The following is an 18605-nucleotide window of genomic DNA, read 5'->3' as shown; positions in this document are numbered from 1 at the left end:
TGGACAGCCACAGAAAGAACAAGCTGAAATAACATCGATCAATATTAACCAACCAATCATTCATCACTCTTTAATTATTTAGCAGATCATTTTATTTGACTCTTAACAAAAGGACAGGTGAAAGACCTTATTCATTGCTATATTGCAAAGACACAAAGTTAATCCATTTAAAATGATACAGACGGAGATACAACCTTGTTACTCTGTTACTTAACTTGTACTTGTAATTATTCTTTCCTCAAGATGCTTTCTTTGACTTTGGCTCTCACCCATTTCATACTGAATGATATACTGTATGTTTTTGTTTTCCACTTAAACTGTACACTCTTGTGTGTTACTCTTGTCGACCAAAATTTCCTTTTAGGGTTTTTAAAGATCTCTTTTACTTTATCTAAATAGTGCTCTGCAACTTTATTAAACTACCCACATGGGACCAAACAGAGTGTCATGGTTTGGGTTTGTGTGTTATATTTCAGAGTTTTGAGTTTCGTATATTTCTTAATTTCAGTCTTTAGTGTTTCCTGAGTTTTAAGTTGTATTCTAGTATTCAGTGTTTCCTGTGTTTCTTTGTGTCCTTCTCTGTTGTCTGTAATATTGTTTCCTGTGTTACTTGTGTGAATGATTCCTGGTGTTTACCTGTTTAGTCTTTAGTGTTTCCAGTTTTATTCGGTAATATCTTCTCCCTGTGATTCTGTTTTCTTACATCCTTTAGTTCCTTGTGTTCCATGTTTTACCTTGTAGTTTTCTGTGCTGTCTGGTTTCCTGCCTCTCTGTGTTTCCCTCCTGTCTTGATTGACCCTGATTGTCCTCACCTGTCTGATTAGTCTCACCTGTGTCTGATTGCCCCTGTCTACATAGTCTCTGTGTTTGCGTTCCCTCTTGTCGGATCATTGTATTTTGTCGTGTTAGATGTTTGTCTCTATGCTCTCTGGATTTTTGGACTTTGTTTTTCTTCTTGTGGCTTTTTGGAGGTTTTGTATTTTTTGAGTAAGTTTTGTTTTGGTGTTTCTGCCTCTTTTTTTTGGTTCAAATAAATAATCTTAGTTTGTTCTGCATTTGGGTCCTCCTTCTCTGTTTTCCACCACCGTTCATGACACAGAGCTTCAAATATATTTAATTAAGTTGAACATGTCGGTCTATATGGGTTAAATGCAAAAAAAAAATGGCCCAGTAGACTTTATAGAATTATAAAAAAAACTTCAGAACTTCAAAACTGCAAGAAAAAGTAGTGACAGTGAAAATAAGGTCATGAAAATGATTTATTGCAAAAGAGATTGGTTGTAGCCCAAAGGCAGCACGTGCAAATAATAATCAAAAGCAGCATCACAAAATAGCGCACATGATACTGACAGGCTAAGTTTAGTGATGCGTCATTCAGTGTCAGTGATAGAAAATCTCCTTCCTGCACATTGGGACCCTCTATCCCACAGTCAGGTCGGCCCCTGTGAGTTAACAACGACACTATTGTCCAATCAGACTGCTGCTGCTGATCCCCACTTCACTACAACTAACTAACGGACCTCCAGCTCCCAAGAAAGTGGTCAAATTCGGACTTTTCAAAATACTTGTTTATGACTGTTTGGACGACTTTTACGCAAAAGCTTTTCGTTTTGGAGGCCTGTCGTCCCGATTTAACAAGTGGTGGAATATTAACTTTAAGTCGACTTGAAGTCCATAAATGTTGGAGGTTTTGCCTTGTTGCAGCCACACAGCAAAGCAGAAGGGGACGGACTTGGATGTGAGACAGGAGCTCCCGATGCGCCAGTAAAGAGCCAGCAACAAACAAACATGACGAAGGTAAGGAGACTTCAGGAGACGTGTTTGTGAAGCCAAACTCGGGTTTTGGATGTTTTATGGTTAAGTCTGACTGTTTGGTTTTTATTTTTTTTTTCTTGGAGAATATTTAAATGCACCATGAAAAGTTGAACCGAGTCCGGTGAAAAAGAGACGCGTGGGAGCAGAAGGATCCAAACGTCCCAAATAAAAAGCGTAAATGTGTTAAGTCGTGAAGTTGACCTGAAGACATTTCCTACTTGTTTTAATAATTCAATTAAACAACTTAATTTGTCACCGGGGCACACAGAGCAATAAATATGCAACAGTGCAGCTATACTAAAAAAAAACAGTCCTATTAACCAAGAAGACCAGTCCGGGCCATCTGCGAGATGATGCAACAGGCGCATCAGCCATCTCCATTATATCTTAAAGGCTGTAGAGAGTCTTGATGCTCCCTGAACGCATCTATGTCAAAATGTGTATGTATGTATGTGTGCAATGCTTTTGTAGGCCCACTAAAGCTCCACAATGTTTAAACTAGTTTTCCTTGTTTTAATATTCACATATAGCAGTTGTATGTAAACAGATTAACCTCCAAGGTGGAGACATAGTATGTGCACACAAACCTTTCCGTAAAGCTCATTCTGTTTCTTCCACAGGAGATTGGCTTGTTACTTTATAAAATATCACATTTTTTGGGCACTTGGGACAGGCACTGTTTTTCTATGCAGGGGGGTTTGTAGTGCATGTCTATAAGCCAGGTCATACTCAATGAATATATTTCCATAGATAATAACATTAGTCACACTTGTCGGTAAACAGAGATGTGTTCCTTTTTCTTCTCGAATCAACCACTCAGGATCTAAAAGAAGCACTTCTTGTTACCCTGAAATTAGAATCTCTTTAGCTCACTGTTTGAAACTCAATCGGCTCATTTGAATGGAAATAAGGGATTACTGTGGCACATCATAAACAAGTCTGTGTCCTGCTGGGATGAGTGAATGACAGTGAAAACACTTTGATTTTAAATTATGTTCACACACAAAAAACGGGAATCAGTCATTGGAGACAATGAACACCTAATAGCAGATGGATACCCTCCATCCCCCCCCAAAAAAAGTACAAAAAGCAACTTCTCCAGCAACAAGTTTTGCATGTAAAAGTACTTTAGCGTTGCAAAAGAACTCTGCAGAGGAATTGTAGAAAATGTAACCTTTATTTGATTATTTATAAATGTTACAATCATAATTTAAAGTTGTAACTAGTCCAGATGTTGTTCTGCCAAATGTTATCTTGAATAGGTTTGTTACTCAAAAATTAGTTAGTGCACAAATAAGATGATGCAGAGTTGTGTTACTATGACATCAAAACATGCGTATCTTGTGGCTAAAAATGAACTGATATTGATTCTATAATCAGATAGAAACACTTTCATCAGCTCAGTGTGATTGTGGCAGAAGTGTGTGTAACTTATTTTAGCATAATGATTTACTTGAGTGACTGATTAGCTTTGGGCTAGCAGGAATAATGCATACTTCCTGCGGTAGAATATGAGATTTTATGGATTGAAACAGCCTCCTTGTTGCTGTCTGACTTCGAGATAAGAAAAGAGGTAGTGGATTCCACGCCACTTTTGTATTGTAAATGTCTCTTACTGTGTGTTTTTGATTTCCCTCTTTTTTTTAGAAACTATGTGGGACCAACTATCCAACCAGCATCTGCTTTATAGTGGTGAACGAGTTCTGCGAACGCTTCTCCTACTATGGCATGAAAGGTATGCAAACTAACCGTCTGGACAACATATGGACAGTTTAACCGACCTGAAGAGCGGCGTTCCTTATTTACAGAGTTGCTTCAGGGTCTTTGAACCGAGAAAAACAGCTGACGCAGTATATAATGGGTGATGATGCTGCGCTGGTTTAAAGGAGTCAAAGTGGGAGTGAATGAATGTGAGAGAACAGAGAGCCTTTAATAGACAGATAAGACTAGAGGCACGGTTTTCCCCTCACATGACCTGACTTATTCACACATATCTGTCCGTCACATTACTTCAGTCTGTTCACAAAGATGCATGGACATGTCCTTCATAATGTATAGGTTAAATGGCACATGATAATGAAGATAATAGAGCAGATAATGAAAAGCAATATTGCAACTCTGGCAGACTGAACATACTGAATTTCCTATCAAGTACCCTTATCATATCATGTGCAATTAAACTTTTAATATCTTCTCTAGTATGTCCTTCATCATGAGCAAATTGCCCTGTGTTACACGTCTTTATATGTGCAATATTACTTTTACTTTTAATTGCAATATAACGTCATTGACTGCACAAATAATGACAATTTAATTACATTTCAGATGACATAATTACATGTGTTATCTGTTTTTAATATAATACAACATTTAATAACCTCTCTGTATCACTTCTAATATGACTTTCAAGGTAATTGCCATTATTACTTTGCTGCTTAATTAGCTTCTGAATATGTAAGAGTTTAAACTCTTTCTTTTTTCAGTTTCACAAATGAAATGCTCTTTTGCGAACCCCCCCCCCCTTTTTTTTCCTCCTATACCGTTACTTTGGAGCTCTGGCACTAAAACTATCCCTTAGTATCAATAAATTCTCTCTGACATGATCTTATCTGAACAAATAGAAACATTCCTATATGTTATTGTGCAGGATTAGCCAGCTTGACTCATTTCTATCTGCTGTACCAGGCAGGGAAATCAAAACAAATAGATCTGACTTCATGTTAAAGATTTGAATGAAACATTCAGATCAATGCACATTTAAATCAGCAACGTAAATTTCACTTGATTGGATTTGAAAAGAAGTATATGGACTCTACAGTTCACGTCCATGACTTGATCATAACTTTGGATTGTCTTTCCATTAACAGCGGTGTTGACGCTTTACTTCCTCACTTACCTAAACTGGGACAAGGACCTCTCCACAGCTATCTACCACGCCTTCAGCAGCCTCTGCTACTTCACACCCATACTGGGAGCTGTCATCGCTGACTCCTGGCTGGGAAAATTCAAGTGAGTCCATCTCCAAATTGGAAATGGTTTCAGGGTTTATTGTCGTGTGTTATTTGGATATCTATCGTTGTTAAGGTAATCAAACACATTGACTTTGTACCGCTTAAAGCGTTTGACATTTTCTTTCAAAAAACGGCCAGAACTTTTCAGAAATAATATCCAAGATAATTCACAGACTCTACTTTGAACTTCCTTCGGGAGAAAAAAACAGTCACTGAAAATGTATGAAATCAAACTGTTGGCACATGCTGTCATTTCAGTTGGACAGCTTTGTCTCTCACACACACACACACACACACACACACACACACACACACACACACACACACACACCATACCATAATCACAGTTTGCCCTCAACAGGACCATCATCTACTTGTCCATCGTGTATGTGATCGGCCATGTGGTCAAGTCGGTCGGAGCCATTCCCACTGTGGGGAACACGGATGTGCACATGTAAGTCATTACATTAAGCTGATTCATTACATTTGAACGGGTAGAATCAGAGTTCAGTTCTGTTATAGTTTCAGTACAACAGTAAACTGAAATAATCTGTTGTGTATGTGTTGCAGCTCTCTGTCCATGGTCGGTTTGATACTCATAGCCTTTGGCACGGGAGGAATCAAACCCTGCGTGGCGGCGTTTGGAGGAGACCAGTTTGATGAGGAGAATGTAAGACATTAAACTTATCGTTCGGTCAAACTGGGTAGACTGGGTTGTTTCTGCTGTTTATGTGCTATTTATAAAATTACACAACAGACTGTGAATTATCTTTATGGTTTATTTAAGCCAGGTCAGATAACACAGCAATAGAACACAATCATTGACACTACTAGCAGTTTCTGTTTACACGCTTGCTTAGACGGTGTTAGAAGGTAGAGCATTCTCTACTATTTGGGTACATCTCAATAAGGCTAAAAAGAAGACATCACCTTGACTCGTAAATGTCAGACATTCATTTCATTTTTAGCAAACCTTCTCTTACAACAGACCACTGGCTCCAATCCAAATATAACTGCTGCTGTGAGATACTTTACGATGGATACAGCTGCTCAAACCTAGAATGATTACTCTGAGATGGTAGACAGATTAAAATGATACATTCACAAAGTTACCAAGATGAACGAATTCATGGAAATGCGTTCTTACAGATTGGTTGAGGTAGCTTTAGTCGAGACTTCAAGAAAACCCTCAATTGGACAAATTCATGACAACTCACCTTGATGTTGAGTTTCAGAAGTAGTTAAAGCTGTGGCCTAGTGGTTAGTTTGCACGCTCTATTTGCAGAGGCTGTTGTACTTAAAGCAGACAGGCAAAGTTTGAATCTGGCCTGTGCATAAAAAGCCCAAAATAAAAAAAATAAAAGGTATTTAATCTCCTGTGAGGAGTTTTTAACTAGTTGTGAAACAGACACATCAACTCTGGAAAAAAAAAAAAAGAATTACGTAGACGTGACTATGAGTATGACATCAGGAGAGAGGATGATGTAGGAAAGGAGCTGAAGCTCAAAAGAGCTTTCAGAAAAAGATACATAAATCTCTTCAGCCCTTGAAATTCCTGGTATTTATTAATTATATTAACTTTACACAGTAAGCAAAACGGTGACTCGAAGATCACAAAACACCGTTTTTTTTAACCTATAATTTTCTGATTAGATTTTTTTAATCACCTGCAGGTCGCTGAAAGGCAGAAATTCTTCTCTATCTTCTACATGTCCATAAATGCTGGGAGCCTCTTGTCCACTATAATCACACCAATTCTGAGAGGTGAGCATTCACAGGCTTAATGTTTAACACATCGAACACAATGGGATCCAATGTGTACAAGAAAGCTTTGCCTCGTGTGAAAGTCAGTGTGACAGTATTGATGATTAAAGCTCGATTCACTCGTGCAGGTGATGTCAAGTGTTTTGGAAATGACTGCTACGCTCTGGCCTTCGGGGTTCCTGCTGTTCTGATGATTGTGGCTACAGGTGAGTGTAACGTCAATGTTTCCAAACAGAATGATGAGATACCTCGACACAGGGGATCAACATACTTTTCCATTTTGTAGAAAAATCTTAAAGTATGGACAAAATCTTTCCTTGACGCTTTTAAAAATGTAATTACAAACATCTGTGATGTCGCCACAAAGGAAAGTCTTATGTGTTGAGAGGGCCGTATCCAATGGAAGAAACAGGACTTCATACTTAAAACTGTTTTCCTTCTACCTCCACAACCCAACATTTGTTTTTCCGACTTCAACATTGTGAGATTTCTTCCAAACGTATTCAAACTCCCTCTGTCTGGAAAAAGGACTGTGCTAAAGTTCAAAGCTAATAAGATTGACAGGACGCCTTAAACACAAACGTTTTAAAATCCAAACCATGACATGTCAGAAAGCAACTTAGACTTTTATTTTTATTTCCAGGAAGCACTCCTCTTTTTGTGTATTTATTTTACATTTATATCTCGAATCACGACTAATTAGGCTAAAAATAATGAACATGACGCCTTTTTTTATACATTTATATCTGCTTATGTTCCCTTTGACTAAAAAAAAGTAATTTACCCAGATATCACCAGGCGTCAATACAATTCCCTCTTTAGTGTCACATTTTAGAATCGAAGCACAGTTCAGGCTGTGATCTGCATGTTGACGGCGTGTTTAGATTAAGTCAAGCTTTTCAGACGAGGCTTCATCTTGATCAAGGCCAATCCACATAAGTCCTGACAGTCAGTTGTGTCTGGCTGTAAATCCCCATCCCGGCTGATCCATATGGGATTCATGCTTGGCTGGCCGCTCGCTGTGAAAACAAGCTGTGAGTTTATGACTCCAGGGGTCATGCACACAACACAGTTGGTGTCAGACAAAGTATTTGCTTTAACGTCTGAACTGTTGGACCAAAGCTTGGTATGTTTACGACATGCTAGAATTGGTGTTACTTGGGAGCATTTCACAACCTGCTGAAGAGGACAAAACATCCTTAAATGGAAAACTGCTCCTGTTAGTTAGCGATATAAGTTCTTCTGATTGCCAGACAAATGTTACAATTGTTTGGATAAGCCTCATGCTATTTCCAACAAAAACTTTCTACTGCTTCATCCATCTTGTGCAGTTGTTTTCATTGCCGGCAGCGGCCTGTACAAGAGGACTCCTCCCCAAGGAAATGTCCTGTTGGAAGTCTGCAATTGCATTGGGGTGAGTCATGTCCCAATCCTCACGATGATGATTTATTAAAATTTAACCTTCCAACTTTTCCTACCCTAGTGTTTTACTTTTTGTTTGTAGTTCGCCATCAAAAGACGCTGGAAAAGATCCAAGCATGATCCACCGAGGAAGCACTGGTTGGACTGGGCGGAGGACAAGTACTCGGTAAGTAAAGGACTCCTTCTATTGTCTCTTCCATGACACTATTTGCATTTCCCTTAAAGTATTTACAAAAGGCGTTGGATAAAGAACAAATATTGTCGGTGGTTTCAGTGCATCAGTAATCTAGCCAGCCTGTGTTTTTGTATGTTAACAGAAGCGTCTAATCCAGGAGATTAAGATGGTGCTGCGGGTTTTGGTGCTCTATATTCCACTTCCAATGTTCTGGGCTCTGTTTGATCAGCAGGTGAGTGAAGAGAAAAAGACTAAAAAAATTCAACTCTGTGAGTCAAATACCTCGAAGTGAGCTCTGGCCTTGACAATCTCAACAAGTAACTACTTACTGCGATACAGTTTTCGCAAAGAAATGGTGGATTTATTTGAAAATATTTGATAATCTTGAAGCTCTCAGTTCATTTTTCTTTTACCGGTGTTTGATTTAACAAGCACAAACCAAAAATTCCTCTAGATACAATTGGATAGAGCCACAGCACAACCAGAGTCCCAAAAGGTGTGGAAGGCTTCAAGGCTACGTAGCTTGTTCCAACACACAATTGTCACTCAATAAAGATTGGACTTTACATCACTTTATGACCAAAACATTTCAGGTGATTGTTACACAACATCTTGTCGTGTTTTTATCGTCATCCTTTATAGCATTTCATATTAGTTTTCCACTTAATTTCCAAAACAGTTCTCCTTTAAACAATCATAACGTAACATTATATTTAACAAGATCCCATATTAGGTCTGCAGAGTGGTGCAGTGGTTATCATTGTTGCCCTCACAGTAAGGAGGTTTCTGGTCCCAGTCAGACAGGGTTGTTAGGTGTGACTGTGAGTGCGGCTGGTTGTCTGTATCTGTACGTCAGCTCCTTGATAGACTGGCGAACAGTCAGTCAGGGTCCTGCAGGGCCCCGCCAAGCCCCCGCGACTCCAAAGGGGAAACGGATATTGCGTGGATGGATTGAAGACCCAATTTAGATTAATAGTTGTGAATGGCATGACCAGGGCCAAGTTATGGCTAAGAAAAGAAAAACATGAGCCTAGCCTGTGTTTAATTCTATCGTACCATTAATGCTAAGCTAAACTAAACAACTGCTTAGACTCATATCTGTCTGTAATAAGAAAGTAACTCGAGATATCCAAGAATATTTACCCCAGTGTCCACCTCTTGAAGGGCTAAAAACTAGCAAGAGTTTGATGAAGTTCTGGGACACACATCTCCAGTTAGCTTAATTTTGCTAATGTTACAGAGACAATTAGATTTTCTAGTCTTTAAATTCAGTATTCTTTCAATCTGTGTTAATTTATCGTCCAGTACATTTGTTGTTCCTTGTTCTTAGTCAGCACAACTTGAAGGTCCTGAGTCATTGCTCTCTTATAAAATCCTGTAACTATCTGTTATCTTCTTCTCTGGCCAACACTCAACAAAACCATCTGATTATGGCGTACCTCAAAGCCACATTTGGCGTTCCTGGATTTTATTCCCTCTCATTCTTCTTTTAGATTGACTGGTTGAAACACTGCCAGCAACAAGCCCCATATCTCCCTTGGAAAGCGTGCCACTTTTTAGTTGACCATCTCTTTATGTTACACTCAACAGAAAGATAAATTGGGTATCCTGTGGTTTGAGGCTCCTGCGCTAAGCTAACAGTTGCGTTGACATTGAGTGTGTGTTTTCTTGATTGCAGGGTTCCCGTTGGACTCTTCAGGCCACAAGGATGAACATGGCTTTTGTAAGAGTTTCTTTACATGACACAACAGTGATGATTAACTTTAAAAAAGGCTCATTACATGTTTTATGCTCTTTTATATCAGTGGGTGGGTTTTGTTATTTTAGTCCAAAGGGCCGTAACTTTTTTTAAGCTGTTGTGCAATTTGTCATTTGATTCCAGTAAATGACTTTGTTTATGGCCTTGCTAAATCCTGGGCTCGCCAGTTTTATGTCATTTGACCACATCCAGTTTTATTTGTGAAGTTAAAGTTCAAGTTGCTGTCATGTAAAGCTGAAGTCATCTTTTTTTTTTATTACAGGGAGATTCTTTTACTATTAAGCCCGACCAAATGCAGGTACGTAAAGGTCCTCTTCATATTCTGAATGAAAAAGGGAAAAAAAAGGAAGTTAGACAAGAAATTCCGAGGAGAAGTGAAATAACAACACTTGCAAGAAGTGTACGAGACTGTTTTCTTGGTAGTGATCATTAAAGCTGTTATAAATAAATCTGTGTGCCCAATATTTACATTTTTACAAAAAAACATAAACTCAATGAAAAGGAGCTGTGTCCTGTCCTTAGCAGCATCTCTTGATTTTGTCATTAAAAAGAAAATTATGTCTACAAGGTTGATATCAGAAGTTCTGCCCATTCTTAAAGAATTTTAAATTTACATCAACGGACAGTAAAGCATTCTTTATGTGATTCCCAAGTTTACAGTATATGTTCATTTTTCTTAACAATAGGAGGTTACCTTTTCTTAGAAATATCATGTCATTGTGTTTAGAAACCATGACTAAAACGCCCCTCTACTGTCCCCACCATGCTGTGAAAACATACATACTCGACTCTCATCTGCTTTGAATACAAAGACAAAAACCAGTGTCACAATTTTCATGTTTGATTTTATATTCAACCATCTTTGTAGTTTCTTATGTGTGCCACGCCAGTATTTCTTTTAGAACAGCAAGTTGGATGACAAATATTTGACTTGGCAAAAGACGCTGTTATTCCTGTGAAAACACTTTTATAGATCTTAGTCACATCCATCCTGCTATCTTTCTGTAGTAGTATTAAAACATAATCTGTCTCTTTCCTCCTATAAAAACTCTAACCTTTATGATCTGATGAGTCTCAGTAGGTTTTTTTTATAGAGTCGTTTAAAGAGCCATTTTTTTCCACCTCCCTGTTCTCTAGATGTTAAACGCTCTGATGATTCTTCTGTTTGTGCCCATCTTTGACCTCGTCATATATCCACTCGTTGGTCTTTGCAGAATCAACATCACGTGAGTGGAAGCCTGTATTTTCACTCCCATGATTATTGCAAACAGCAGCATTTTAGAAGCCTCTTAAACTGGCAAAATGAGCCATGTGACCTCACATTTGTATCCCATGAAATCGCCTCAGGGTGCTTACGTATGGTAGGTAGTTTCATTTATTATCCAGAGTTTTTTTCCAGCAGGCTGCTTTTCACAATAAAGCCGTTTTCACATAAGCGCTCGTGAAAATATCCAGATAGCTATGTTTTGTTTTAAGTGTTTCTTTATAGTTCTTATTTCCCATCAAGTGAATAGCCCAGGTTGATTTGCAACAGATGGCTGTACAATAGCAGTGAAGACAATAGTGTGGAAATCACTTTTTTCTGATAGTTTGACTTTCAAATCTGTAAACACTGACTGTGCTTGGGGTAATCTGGGAAGTATAAAAGAGTTGATTCTTTCTGATTTCAGGCCTCTGAGGAAAATGGCCATGGGAATGATCTTTGCAGCACTGGCCTTTGGAGCAGCTACAGTGGTGGAAGTGAACGTTGTGGTACGCATGAATACAAAGATGGAAACCTTGCCTCTGTGTTACAGAACACAGTCCCTTTAATCTCTCTTGTTAACATACAGTACATTATGTTTACATCCATGTTTCTCTTAAATGTCCTGATGGAGAACCGAATACATCAAAATGTCCTGGGAAGCTATCTGTGTGTCGGGACATTGAAAGGTCCTTAGAGCAGATACCATCACCAGCACAGATTTGAGCTTATTCATATATTTTACATTTTAATTTAGGTTTTCTTCTCTCTAATTGTTGATGCTTTAAGTGATTTTTAAATGTTCTATTTTTCCCCCCCATTGCTTTTGATGTCTTGTGTGAAACACTTGAAATTGCTTTGTTGCAGAAATATACGATCAGAAATAATCTTGACTTCTTTTCTTTTCTGCTAGGAAACAGTGGTGACGCCTGCACCTGCAGGAAAGTGTCTCCTGCAGGTGTATAACCTGGCTGGAGGTGATGTCAGTGTGACATCTGCTTCAAACAACGTGTTTCCAGCTCCCATCGGACCCCTGCAGGTAACAGTGGGAGTTTAGGAAGGATTAAACTATCCAGTGTTAATGCAAGGCAGCACAAAATTCTCAGAGATCTGATTTTGATCAAAAAAACATTTCACTGGGCGTTTTCTTTATTGCAAGAACAAGTCAGAGCTGTGGACTGAAAATGGATATCTGACTGAGTGAGAAACTTTTATCTGAGTGGGATCAACCTGACCTGTGCAGGGATTATGAGTCACGTCTTTTAATAACATTCGAAGCATTTAACCAGGAAACTAAATAACTTTTCCAGGAAATGAAATTTAAAACACGTTTTAAGGGAGTGTGTCTCTGCAGAACGGAGACGCTTTTAAACACATGAAGCGTTTGCACATAATTGTGTGGAGAATAAAAACAAAGAGATCAGGAGGAACATGTTGTAAAAGGGAATGCACTCAGTGAACTATAACACAGCAATTACAGACATGCAAGGTGTTGTTTGTGTCTTTGGTGAAGCCATTTAGACATTACAGCCAGCTTTTTGTCTTTTATGCTTGTTTATATTTGCATTTTTAATGAACTAACTCAAAAGTTTACGAACCTCCCTGTCAGAGCCTCCAGCTACAGAAGCATTTAGGCGAAGATCAAATTTTTGCATTTAGTCCAGAAAATATGTCAGGCTCATGTTTCACTTTGTAAATGAATACTCATAAATGCATTCTGAGAAATGATTTGAAAGTTTAAGTTAATATGGACCATAGTGTCTACATTGTACAGTTTTTGTTGTTGTCAAAGAGGATTTTCTCTCTCTCCTGTGCCAGGACCCTCCTCAATATGAGACTGTTACACTCGGGGAAACCAGCAAGAACCTGACGATGCAAGTCACCCTCAATGGAGTCCTGTCGGAGTGTTTGCAGGAGTTTGAAGAGCAGAAGGCCTACAGTCTGATTGTAGACTCTGTAACTACTGATATCCAGTGCAGACTTGTAAGTGGCCTTCAAACAATACTATTATTAAAATCATTACTTTCTTTAAAATCATTAAATCTTCCTTAACAAACAAACAAACAATAGTCATAAGTGAACTTCTGAAAGATAACTTCTAAAGTGAAAACCAAAAGTTCTAAGTGCACTTTGTCTTCAAATCATCCAGGTGGAAGATAACATACAGAAATCTGATGATGGGAATCCCTTCCTCAGGTAAAATACTTTAACTCTTTAATTTTATACTTTTTTAAAACACTGTAAACATTTGAGTTGGTTTGATCCCCAGCTCCTGCAGTCACATGTCCAAGTGTCCTCAGGTGAGACACTGATGTTGCTCCCACTGCTGCATCAGCGGTGTTGACGCACATTTCTTTGTCAGGTCGGGTATGTAAACATGGGTACGAGTCATCATCATCAAACACAAAATCTTTATGCTGGATATGCCAATCCATTGAATAATTCAACAAAATGACTTTTTTTTTTTTTAAAGAATTAGCTTCCTTTAAATCAAGTTTGTTAAGTTTGGCTCCCTTGGTTCAAGGTGCCACCCAGTGGTCAACATAACAAAAAAAAAAAGGGATTGGTTAATACTGGTGGACACTTTAAATAGCAGCATCATTAGTGTGCGTATATTTTGTCCAACATGCTCTGAGAAAGAAGCTCAAGTCCATTCACCATTTGAGGTGCTTTTACACTGCAGGTTCATTCACACACTGATGGTGGAGGCTGCTGTGTAGGGAGTCCATCAGAAGTAACTAATCCCCTTCGTACGCATTCATACACTGCTGACCAAGCAGCTGACGCATCTTGGGGTTAAGTGTCTTGTCTAAGGACACATTGGACATGTTGCTGCAGGAGCTGGGAATTGAACCATCAACCTTCCTGTTGAGAGACGACTGACTCTACCAACCGAGCCACAACCAAACCATGCCAAACTTAACTTAAACTTCTGATCTCACAGGTTCCTAAACAAAGGACAAGATGCAGTCACCGTACTTGTGGGAGATGTGGAGTTCTTCGTGCCAGTCGGTGTAATGTCTCTGAACAAGAGCGTCAGTCGGGGAGAGTGAGTAGAGCGGGGCTGTTTTTATTTTCTTATAAACAAGAAAGATATTCTTATTTCTATCCTCTAATGTCTGTCCTTCATCATGTTCCTCCTGTCTCCTTCTAGATACCCGCATGTGACCTGCAGCCTCGGGTCAGGAACCTGCCCTGATCTCAACCTGGGCCTGCTGGACTTTGGAGCTACATACACTGTCATACTGATGGAGGTGATGATGCTGAAAATACAACTGAATATGCAAATCTGCTCCTGTTACACAGCATGACAGAACTCTCTCTCTCTCTCTCTTTTTTTTATATATGAAGGAATCAGGTAAACTTGTTCCCCACAAGATGGAGGATGTTCAGGCCAACAACGTGCACATAGCGTGGCAGATCCCTCAATACATCCTCATAACTATGGGAGAGGTGATGTTCTCCATCACAGGCCTGGAGTTCTCCTACTCACAGGTTCGTCATCAGACACACACATCACTGTGTCCCTCATGTTGCACCTTGTACTGTGCAGTGTGCACTTATGGAGTAAGGATATCTGCTCTATTTATCTGTCTTAATGCCGGACATTCGTCCTTTCGTCCAATGTATGTGGTGTATATTTTACTGAGCAGAATATACGTACTTCTTGTTTTCTACAGTGTTTATAGTGTTATGTAATTTAGTTGATGTACTTTGTGTTGTCATATTTGTTTCTTATCTCTCCTTTGTTGGGTGGAGTTTTATTGTTTGGCTTGTGTCACGTCTGCCTAAATCCTGTGCAACCATCTTTTCATTTTTCTTTGTATAAATGATTCCTATTGACGCACACTGATTATCCCCTGAGAAATAAATCATTTACAAATGTCAACCGTTCAATTCATGCAACTCAACTTTAAGTACCACTGTCTACCTCTATGGCCTTCCTCACTGAGCAGCAGCTGAACTTTAGTTCTAATGGAGGATTTCCTCATCTAGGCTGCACATATGAAAGCCAGTCTTCCCAAAAAACATGCGCTGACACTAACTTGCTCTCACGTAGGCCTGTGGGAAAGTGTCTTGCAACAAAGTCTGGCCGTGTAATTTCAATGTGGTTAGGAGTTGTGCAACCTTGTGTAACTGTCCCACTGCCACACCCTATTTATGCCCAATGGTTTGAACACACACGTCGTACACAAGTAAAGACACACATGAGCTTAATGCTTAATTTCACCTTTTAGGTAAGAGCCTGGTGAAGCCAAACAATGGGGAATATTTTGTCAAAGACCACCTGACAGGCTGTTAAAAGATCAATGCTAAAAATGACTCTTGGACACAAAAGTTTGTTTTTTATCATTAAATTTTGATAGTTTCTCTCTCTCTCTCTCTCTCTCTCGTTCCTCCAGGCTCCAGCCAACATGAAGTCAGTCCTGCAGGCCGGCTGGCTGCTCACGGTCGCCTTTGGGAATGTGATCGTGCTGATTGTGGCTGAGGGGGCAGGACTGGAACAGGTATGATCTCCTTCTTATTAAAACTCAGAAATGAACTTTTTTCATATGTGGTATGCAGCTAAGTGGATCTTTTTTTATATATATTTAAATAATGTTTGTCTATCAGTTCTTGTGAACTGGACGTGTCTTTAAACTTTCAAAGTTACCACAAATGTCATCTTGGACTCGAGGCTGATCAAATGTCGAGGTCTTTGTGACTTTTGTTTATACACGCACCATTACAGCATTTCACAGGAATTTCTGGAACAACAAAATGAGGTTGAATATAAAAAATAAAAAAAGAGGAAATGTTACCATGACATACTGAACAGAATGTCAGAATAATAAAGAAAAAATGGCACAACCATCCTCTTTGACTGAGGAAGTGATTTTTGCTAGCTCAGCTCAAATTCATCTCCCATCCGGCCATTTTTTATATGTATAAAAAAGCTATCAGGAGTAGCCTGGAGGTTGGTTTTTTATTCAAATGTTCATAGATCCCAAAAAAGGAAGCTATCTGCAATCCAAAACTGAACCATCTACATGTGCAGCGTCCTTGTTTAAAAGCTAATTTATTCTTTAAGTTAAATATCAAAATAAAGAAATGGGATTGTGCTCTGTTGTTATGTATGGACACACTTTCTATATCAACACGTGCTTGAAAAGATCTGTGGATAAAGATGTCATGTTGACAAACATCAGACAACGTACATGTCATAGATCCATATCCACCAACATGCTTTATTCAAAATCCCTCTGAAAGGTTCATGCTCTTATGTGTTTGCTTTCCCAGTGGATAGAGTTCCTCTTGTTTGCCGGCATGCTGCTCGGCGTCTGCATCATCTTCTCCATCATGGCTTCCTTCTACACCTACGTTGACAGCAGTGAGCTCGACAAGATCTACCTGGAGGATTCAGGGAAGGAGGAAGATGACCGCGACAACCTGAAGAAAACGACTGATGACGTGCAGCTGAACAAGACAGGGAAGAGCACCCGATTGTAACGTTGCCCAATTGCAAAAAAAAAACCCTCTCTGCTGTTGCTAAAATTGATTTAGCATCAAAAGTGAAAGTATTGTTTGAGACACTTTATCTAATTTGAGATACTTTCTGTGATTATGTAGCAGTAAGATGTGATCATCAGATATCTCCACCGCAAAATCGAAAAATCTGAGCGAGTGTATTTGTCGAATTTGTAGTCAGAAATATATCACCACACTTATTCCACAAGTCCAGATGAAATATGGAAAGCTAAAAATTCGGCATGAATTCATTAGAATCAGGTGGCCCTCCCTAGAAATCTGATTGGCCACCCCAACAATCCTTTTTTTTTAAATTAACCTTTATTTAACCAGGTAATTAAGCCCTTGAGATAAAGATCTCTTTCGCAAGGGTGAACTGGCCAAGATGGCAGCAGCACGCATCATGGTAAATATTACATGATTCAGAAACAGCTCACAAAGAATAAGTGAAGAGAAAACAACAATTAAAATGTGCAGATCAAGTGTGATTTTTTTGGGGGGTATTTTAAGATAAACTGTGATTGGCCTTGTCAGAAACAGGACAAGTTCTTTATTTTGAAAGGCTGTTTGTACTTTTCTCTACACGGCGACGTCTATTTGACAAGACATAGGAGAGTAAGGCACTCTGTCTGACCTGCAACGAAGAGACCTGGGTTAGGAACCGGAGGGTCACGGGTTCAAGTCCCAGTGGGGAACAAATCTGGAAATTAGTCAGGTAGCTGGAGAGATGCCTTTTCACTTCCTGAGCACTGCCGATGTTCCCATGAGCAAGGCACTGAACCCCCAAGAATACGGCTCAGGAGCGCTCACTGCTTGCAGCCCCCTCACTCTGACAAAAACAAGTGGAATAACATATTTTTGACAAACGCACTCGCCCTGAGTCTTCGCAGTGGGTTGTGGAAGTTCAACCTTTGTTCACAAAGGTTGAACTTCCACAACCCTCTGGCAAGTTTAAACCAGAGAACAAGAAAAGTATCGTCTGATTGAGACTGAATACATGAAGTCATGTTTAAAACGTGTTTATTATTGTGTCCTTTCCCACTCCTAGATCAAGTGTTACTGCAAATGAATTTTAAATATGTTGTATATATTTGTTGGTTATTTACTCCATGTCAAAATGTTTCATTGTGTCTTCAGCTGAAATAATCGTTTGCTGCCTTTGATGAAAACAAAAGTATTTTTCCTTTGATAGAGGATGTCAGAGAAATTGTTCAGTTTACAATGTGTGCCTTTATCTTTGATATTAATGGACCTTAGATTGTGTCAGGTTTGCGTTATTTTCCGTAGACTATCCTATTGAAGCTTCGAGGCAAACCTTTCTCCCGTCAACATGATGTTTATTTCAGATCACTGAGTGATGTTTAAGTCATGATACACTTTGCTCGCTCTCTTTCCTGTTTGAAATGCATCTGTTAGCAATGTGTCATTTACCAGGTAGCCCCGCCCCTAAAGCAGCAAACGCTGCTTTATAGTTAATCATGCTCGAACTGTGAAGTACAATGTGCTGCTGCTGTGCTGGAGACTTCAAAACGAGGCATCAAGCCCATAAACTCACGAGGAAAATGTTAACCCACGTTTTTAATCAGCTGAGAAGTAGAATTATATTCTCGGACTCCTTCCTTTGATTAGAGCCATCAACGCCAAGCAAAACTGTAAATCCATTTAACAGAAAAACAGTAAAATGTAAAAGTGTCTGAATAACTCACGATCAAAGACTTTGGAGCTGGCAGCTTCGTTACCATGCAGGAAACAGATCTGGTTTCACTGCGTCTGTCTCCTGGGTTCAACAGAACGGGTCATTTTTGTTAAGTTGGTGTCCTTGAAAATGAAGTACTCGGATATCATTGAAGAATAAACAGACATGTTTTTGTATTGTACATGTAATCTGCTTTTTGTTATTGCTGAAAC

General features: G+C 39.1%; 1 protein-coding gene across 1 annotated transcript; it reads left to right on the top strand.

The window, feature by feature from the left end:
• The first annotated feature begins 876 nt into the window (after positions 1-876).
• On the top strand, positions 877-17611 carry slc15a2 (solute carrier family 15 member 2). The gene is made up of 23 exons (XM_079356905.1): positions 877-987; positions 1705-1797; positions 3463-3550; positions 4683-4824; positions 5188-5280; positions 5397-5496; positions 6500-6590; positions 6719-6796; positions 7922-8004; positions 8095-8178; positions 8330-8419; positions 9866-9910; positions 10209-10244; positions 11084-11172; positions 11617-11698; positions 12103-12228; positions 13008-13172; positions 13339-13385; positions 14134-14238; positions 14344-14443; positions 14541-14684; positions 15593-15697; positions 16470-17611. The coding sequence occupies exons 2-23, from the start codon at positions 1789-1791 to the stop codon at positions 16677-16679; spliced, it is 2112 nt and encodes a 703-aa protein (XP_079213031.1). The 5' UTR covers positions 877-987; positions 1705-1788; the 3' UTR covers positions 16680-17611.
• The last annotated feature ends 994 nt before the right edge of the window (positions 17612-18605 follow it).

This window comes from Symphodus melops (genome assembly GCF_947650265.1).
Source record: "Symphodus melops genome assembly, chromosome: 12".
Taxonomy (NCBI): Eukaryota; Metazoa; Chordata; class Actinopteri; order Labriformes; family Labridae; genus Symphodus; species Symphodus melops.
The sequence above is the reverse complement of the archived record's forward strand: the minus strand, read 5'-3'. Positions and strand labels throughout refer to the sequence as shown.

What these genes read in the sequence shown, in the direction of transcription:
- slc15a2 (XM_079356905.1), top strand. An exon ending in AATCACACCAATTCTGAGAG is followed by an intron (nt 6,591 to 6,718) that starts GTGAGCATTCAC and finishes TCACTCGTGCAG; the next exon opens with GTGATGTCAAGTGTTTTGGA. An exon ending in CTCCCATCGGACCCCTGCAG is followed by an intron (nt 12,229 to 13,007) that starts GTAACAGTGGGA and finishes CTCCTGTGCCAG; the next exon opens with GACCCTCCTCAATATGAGAC.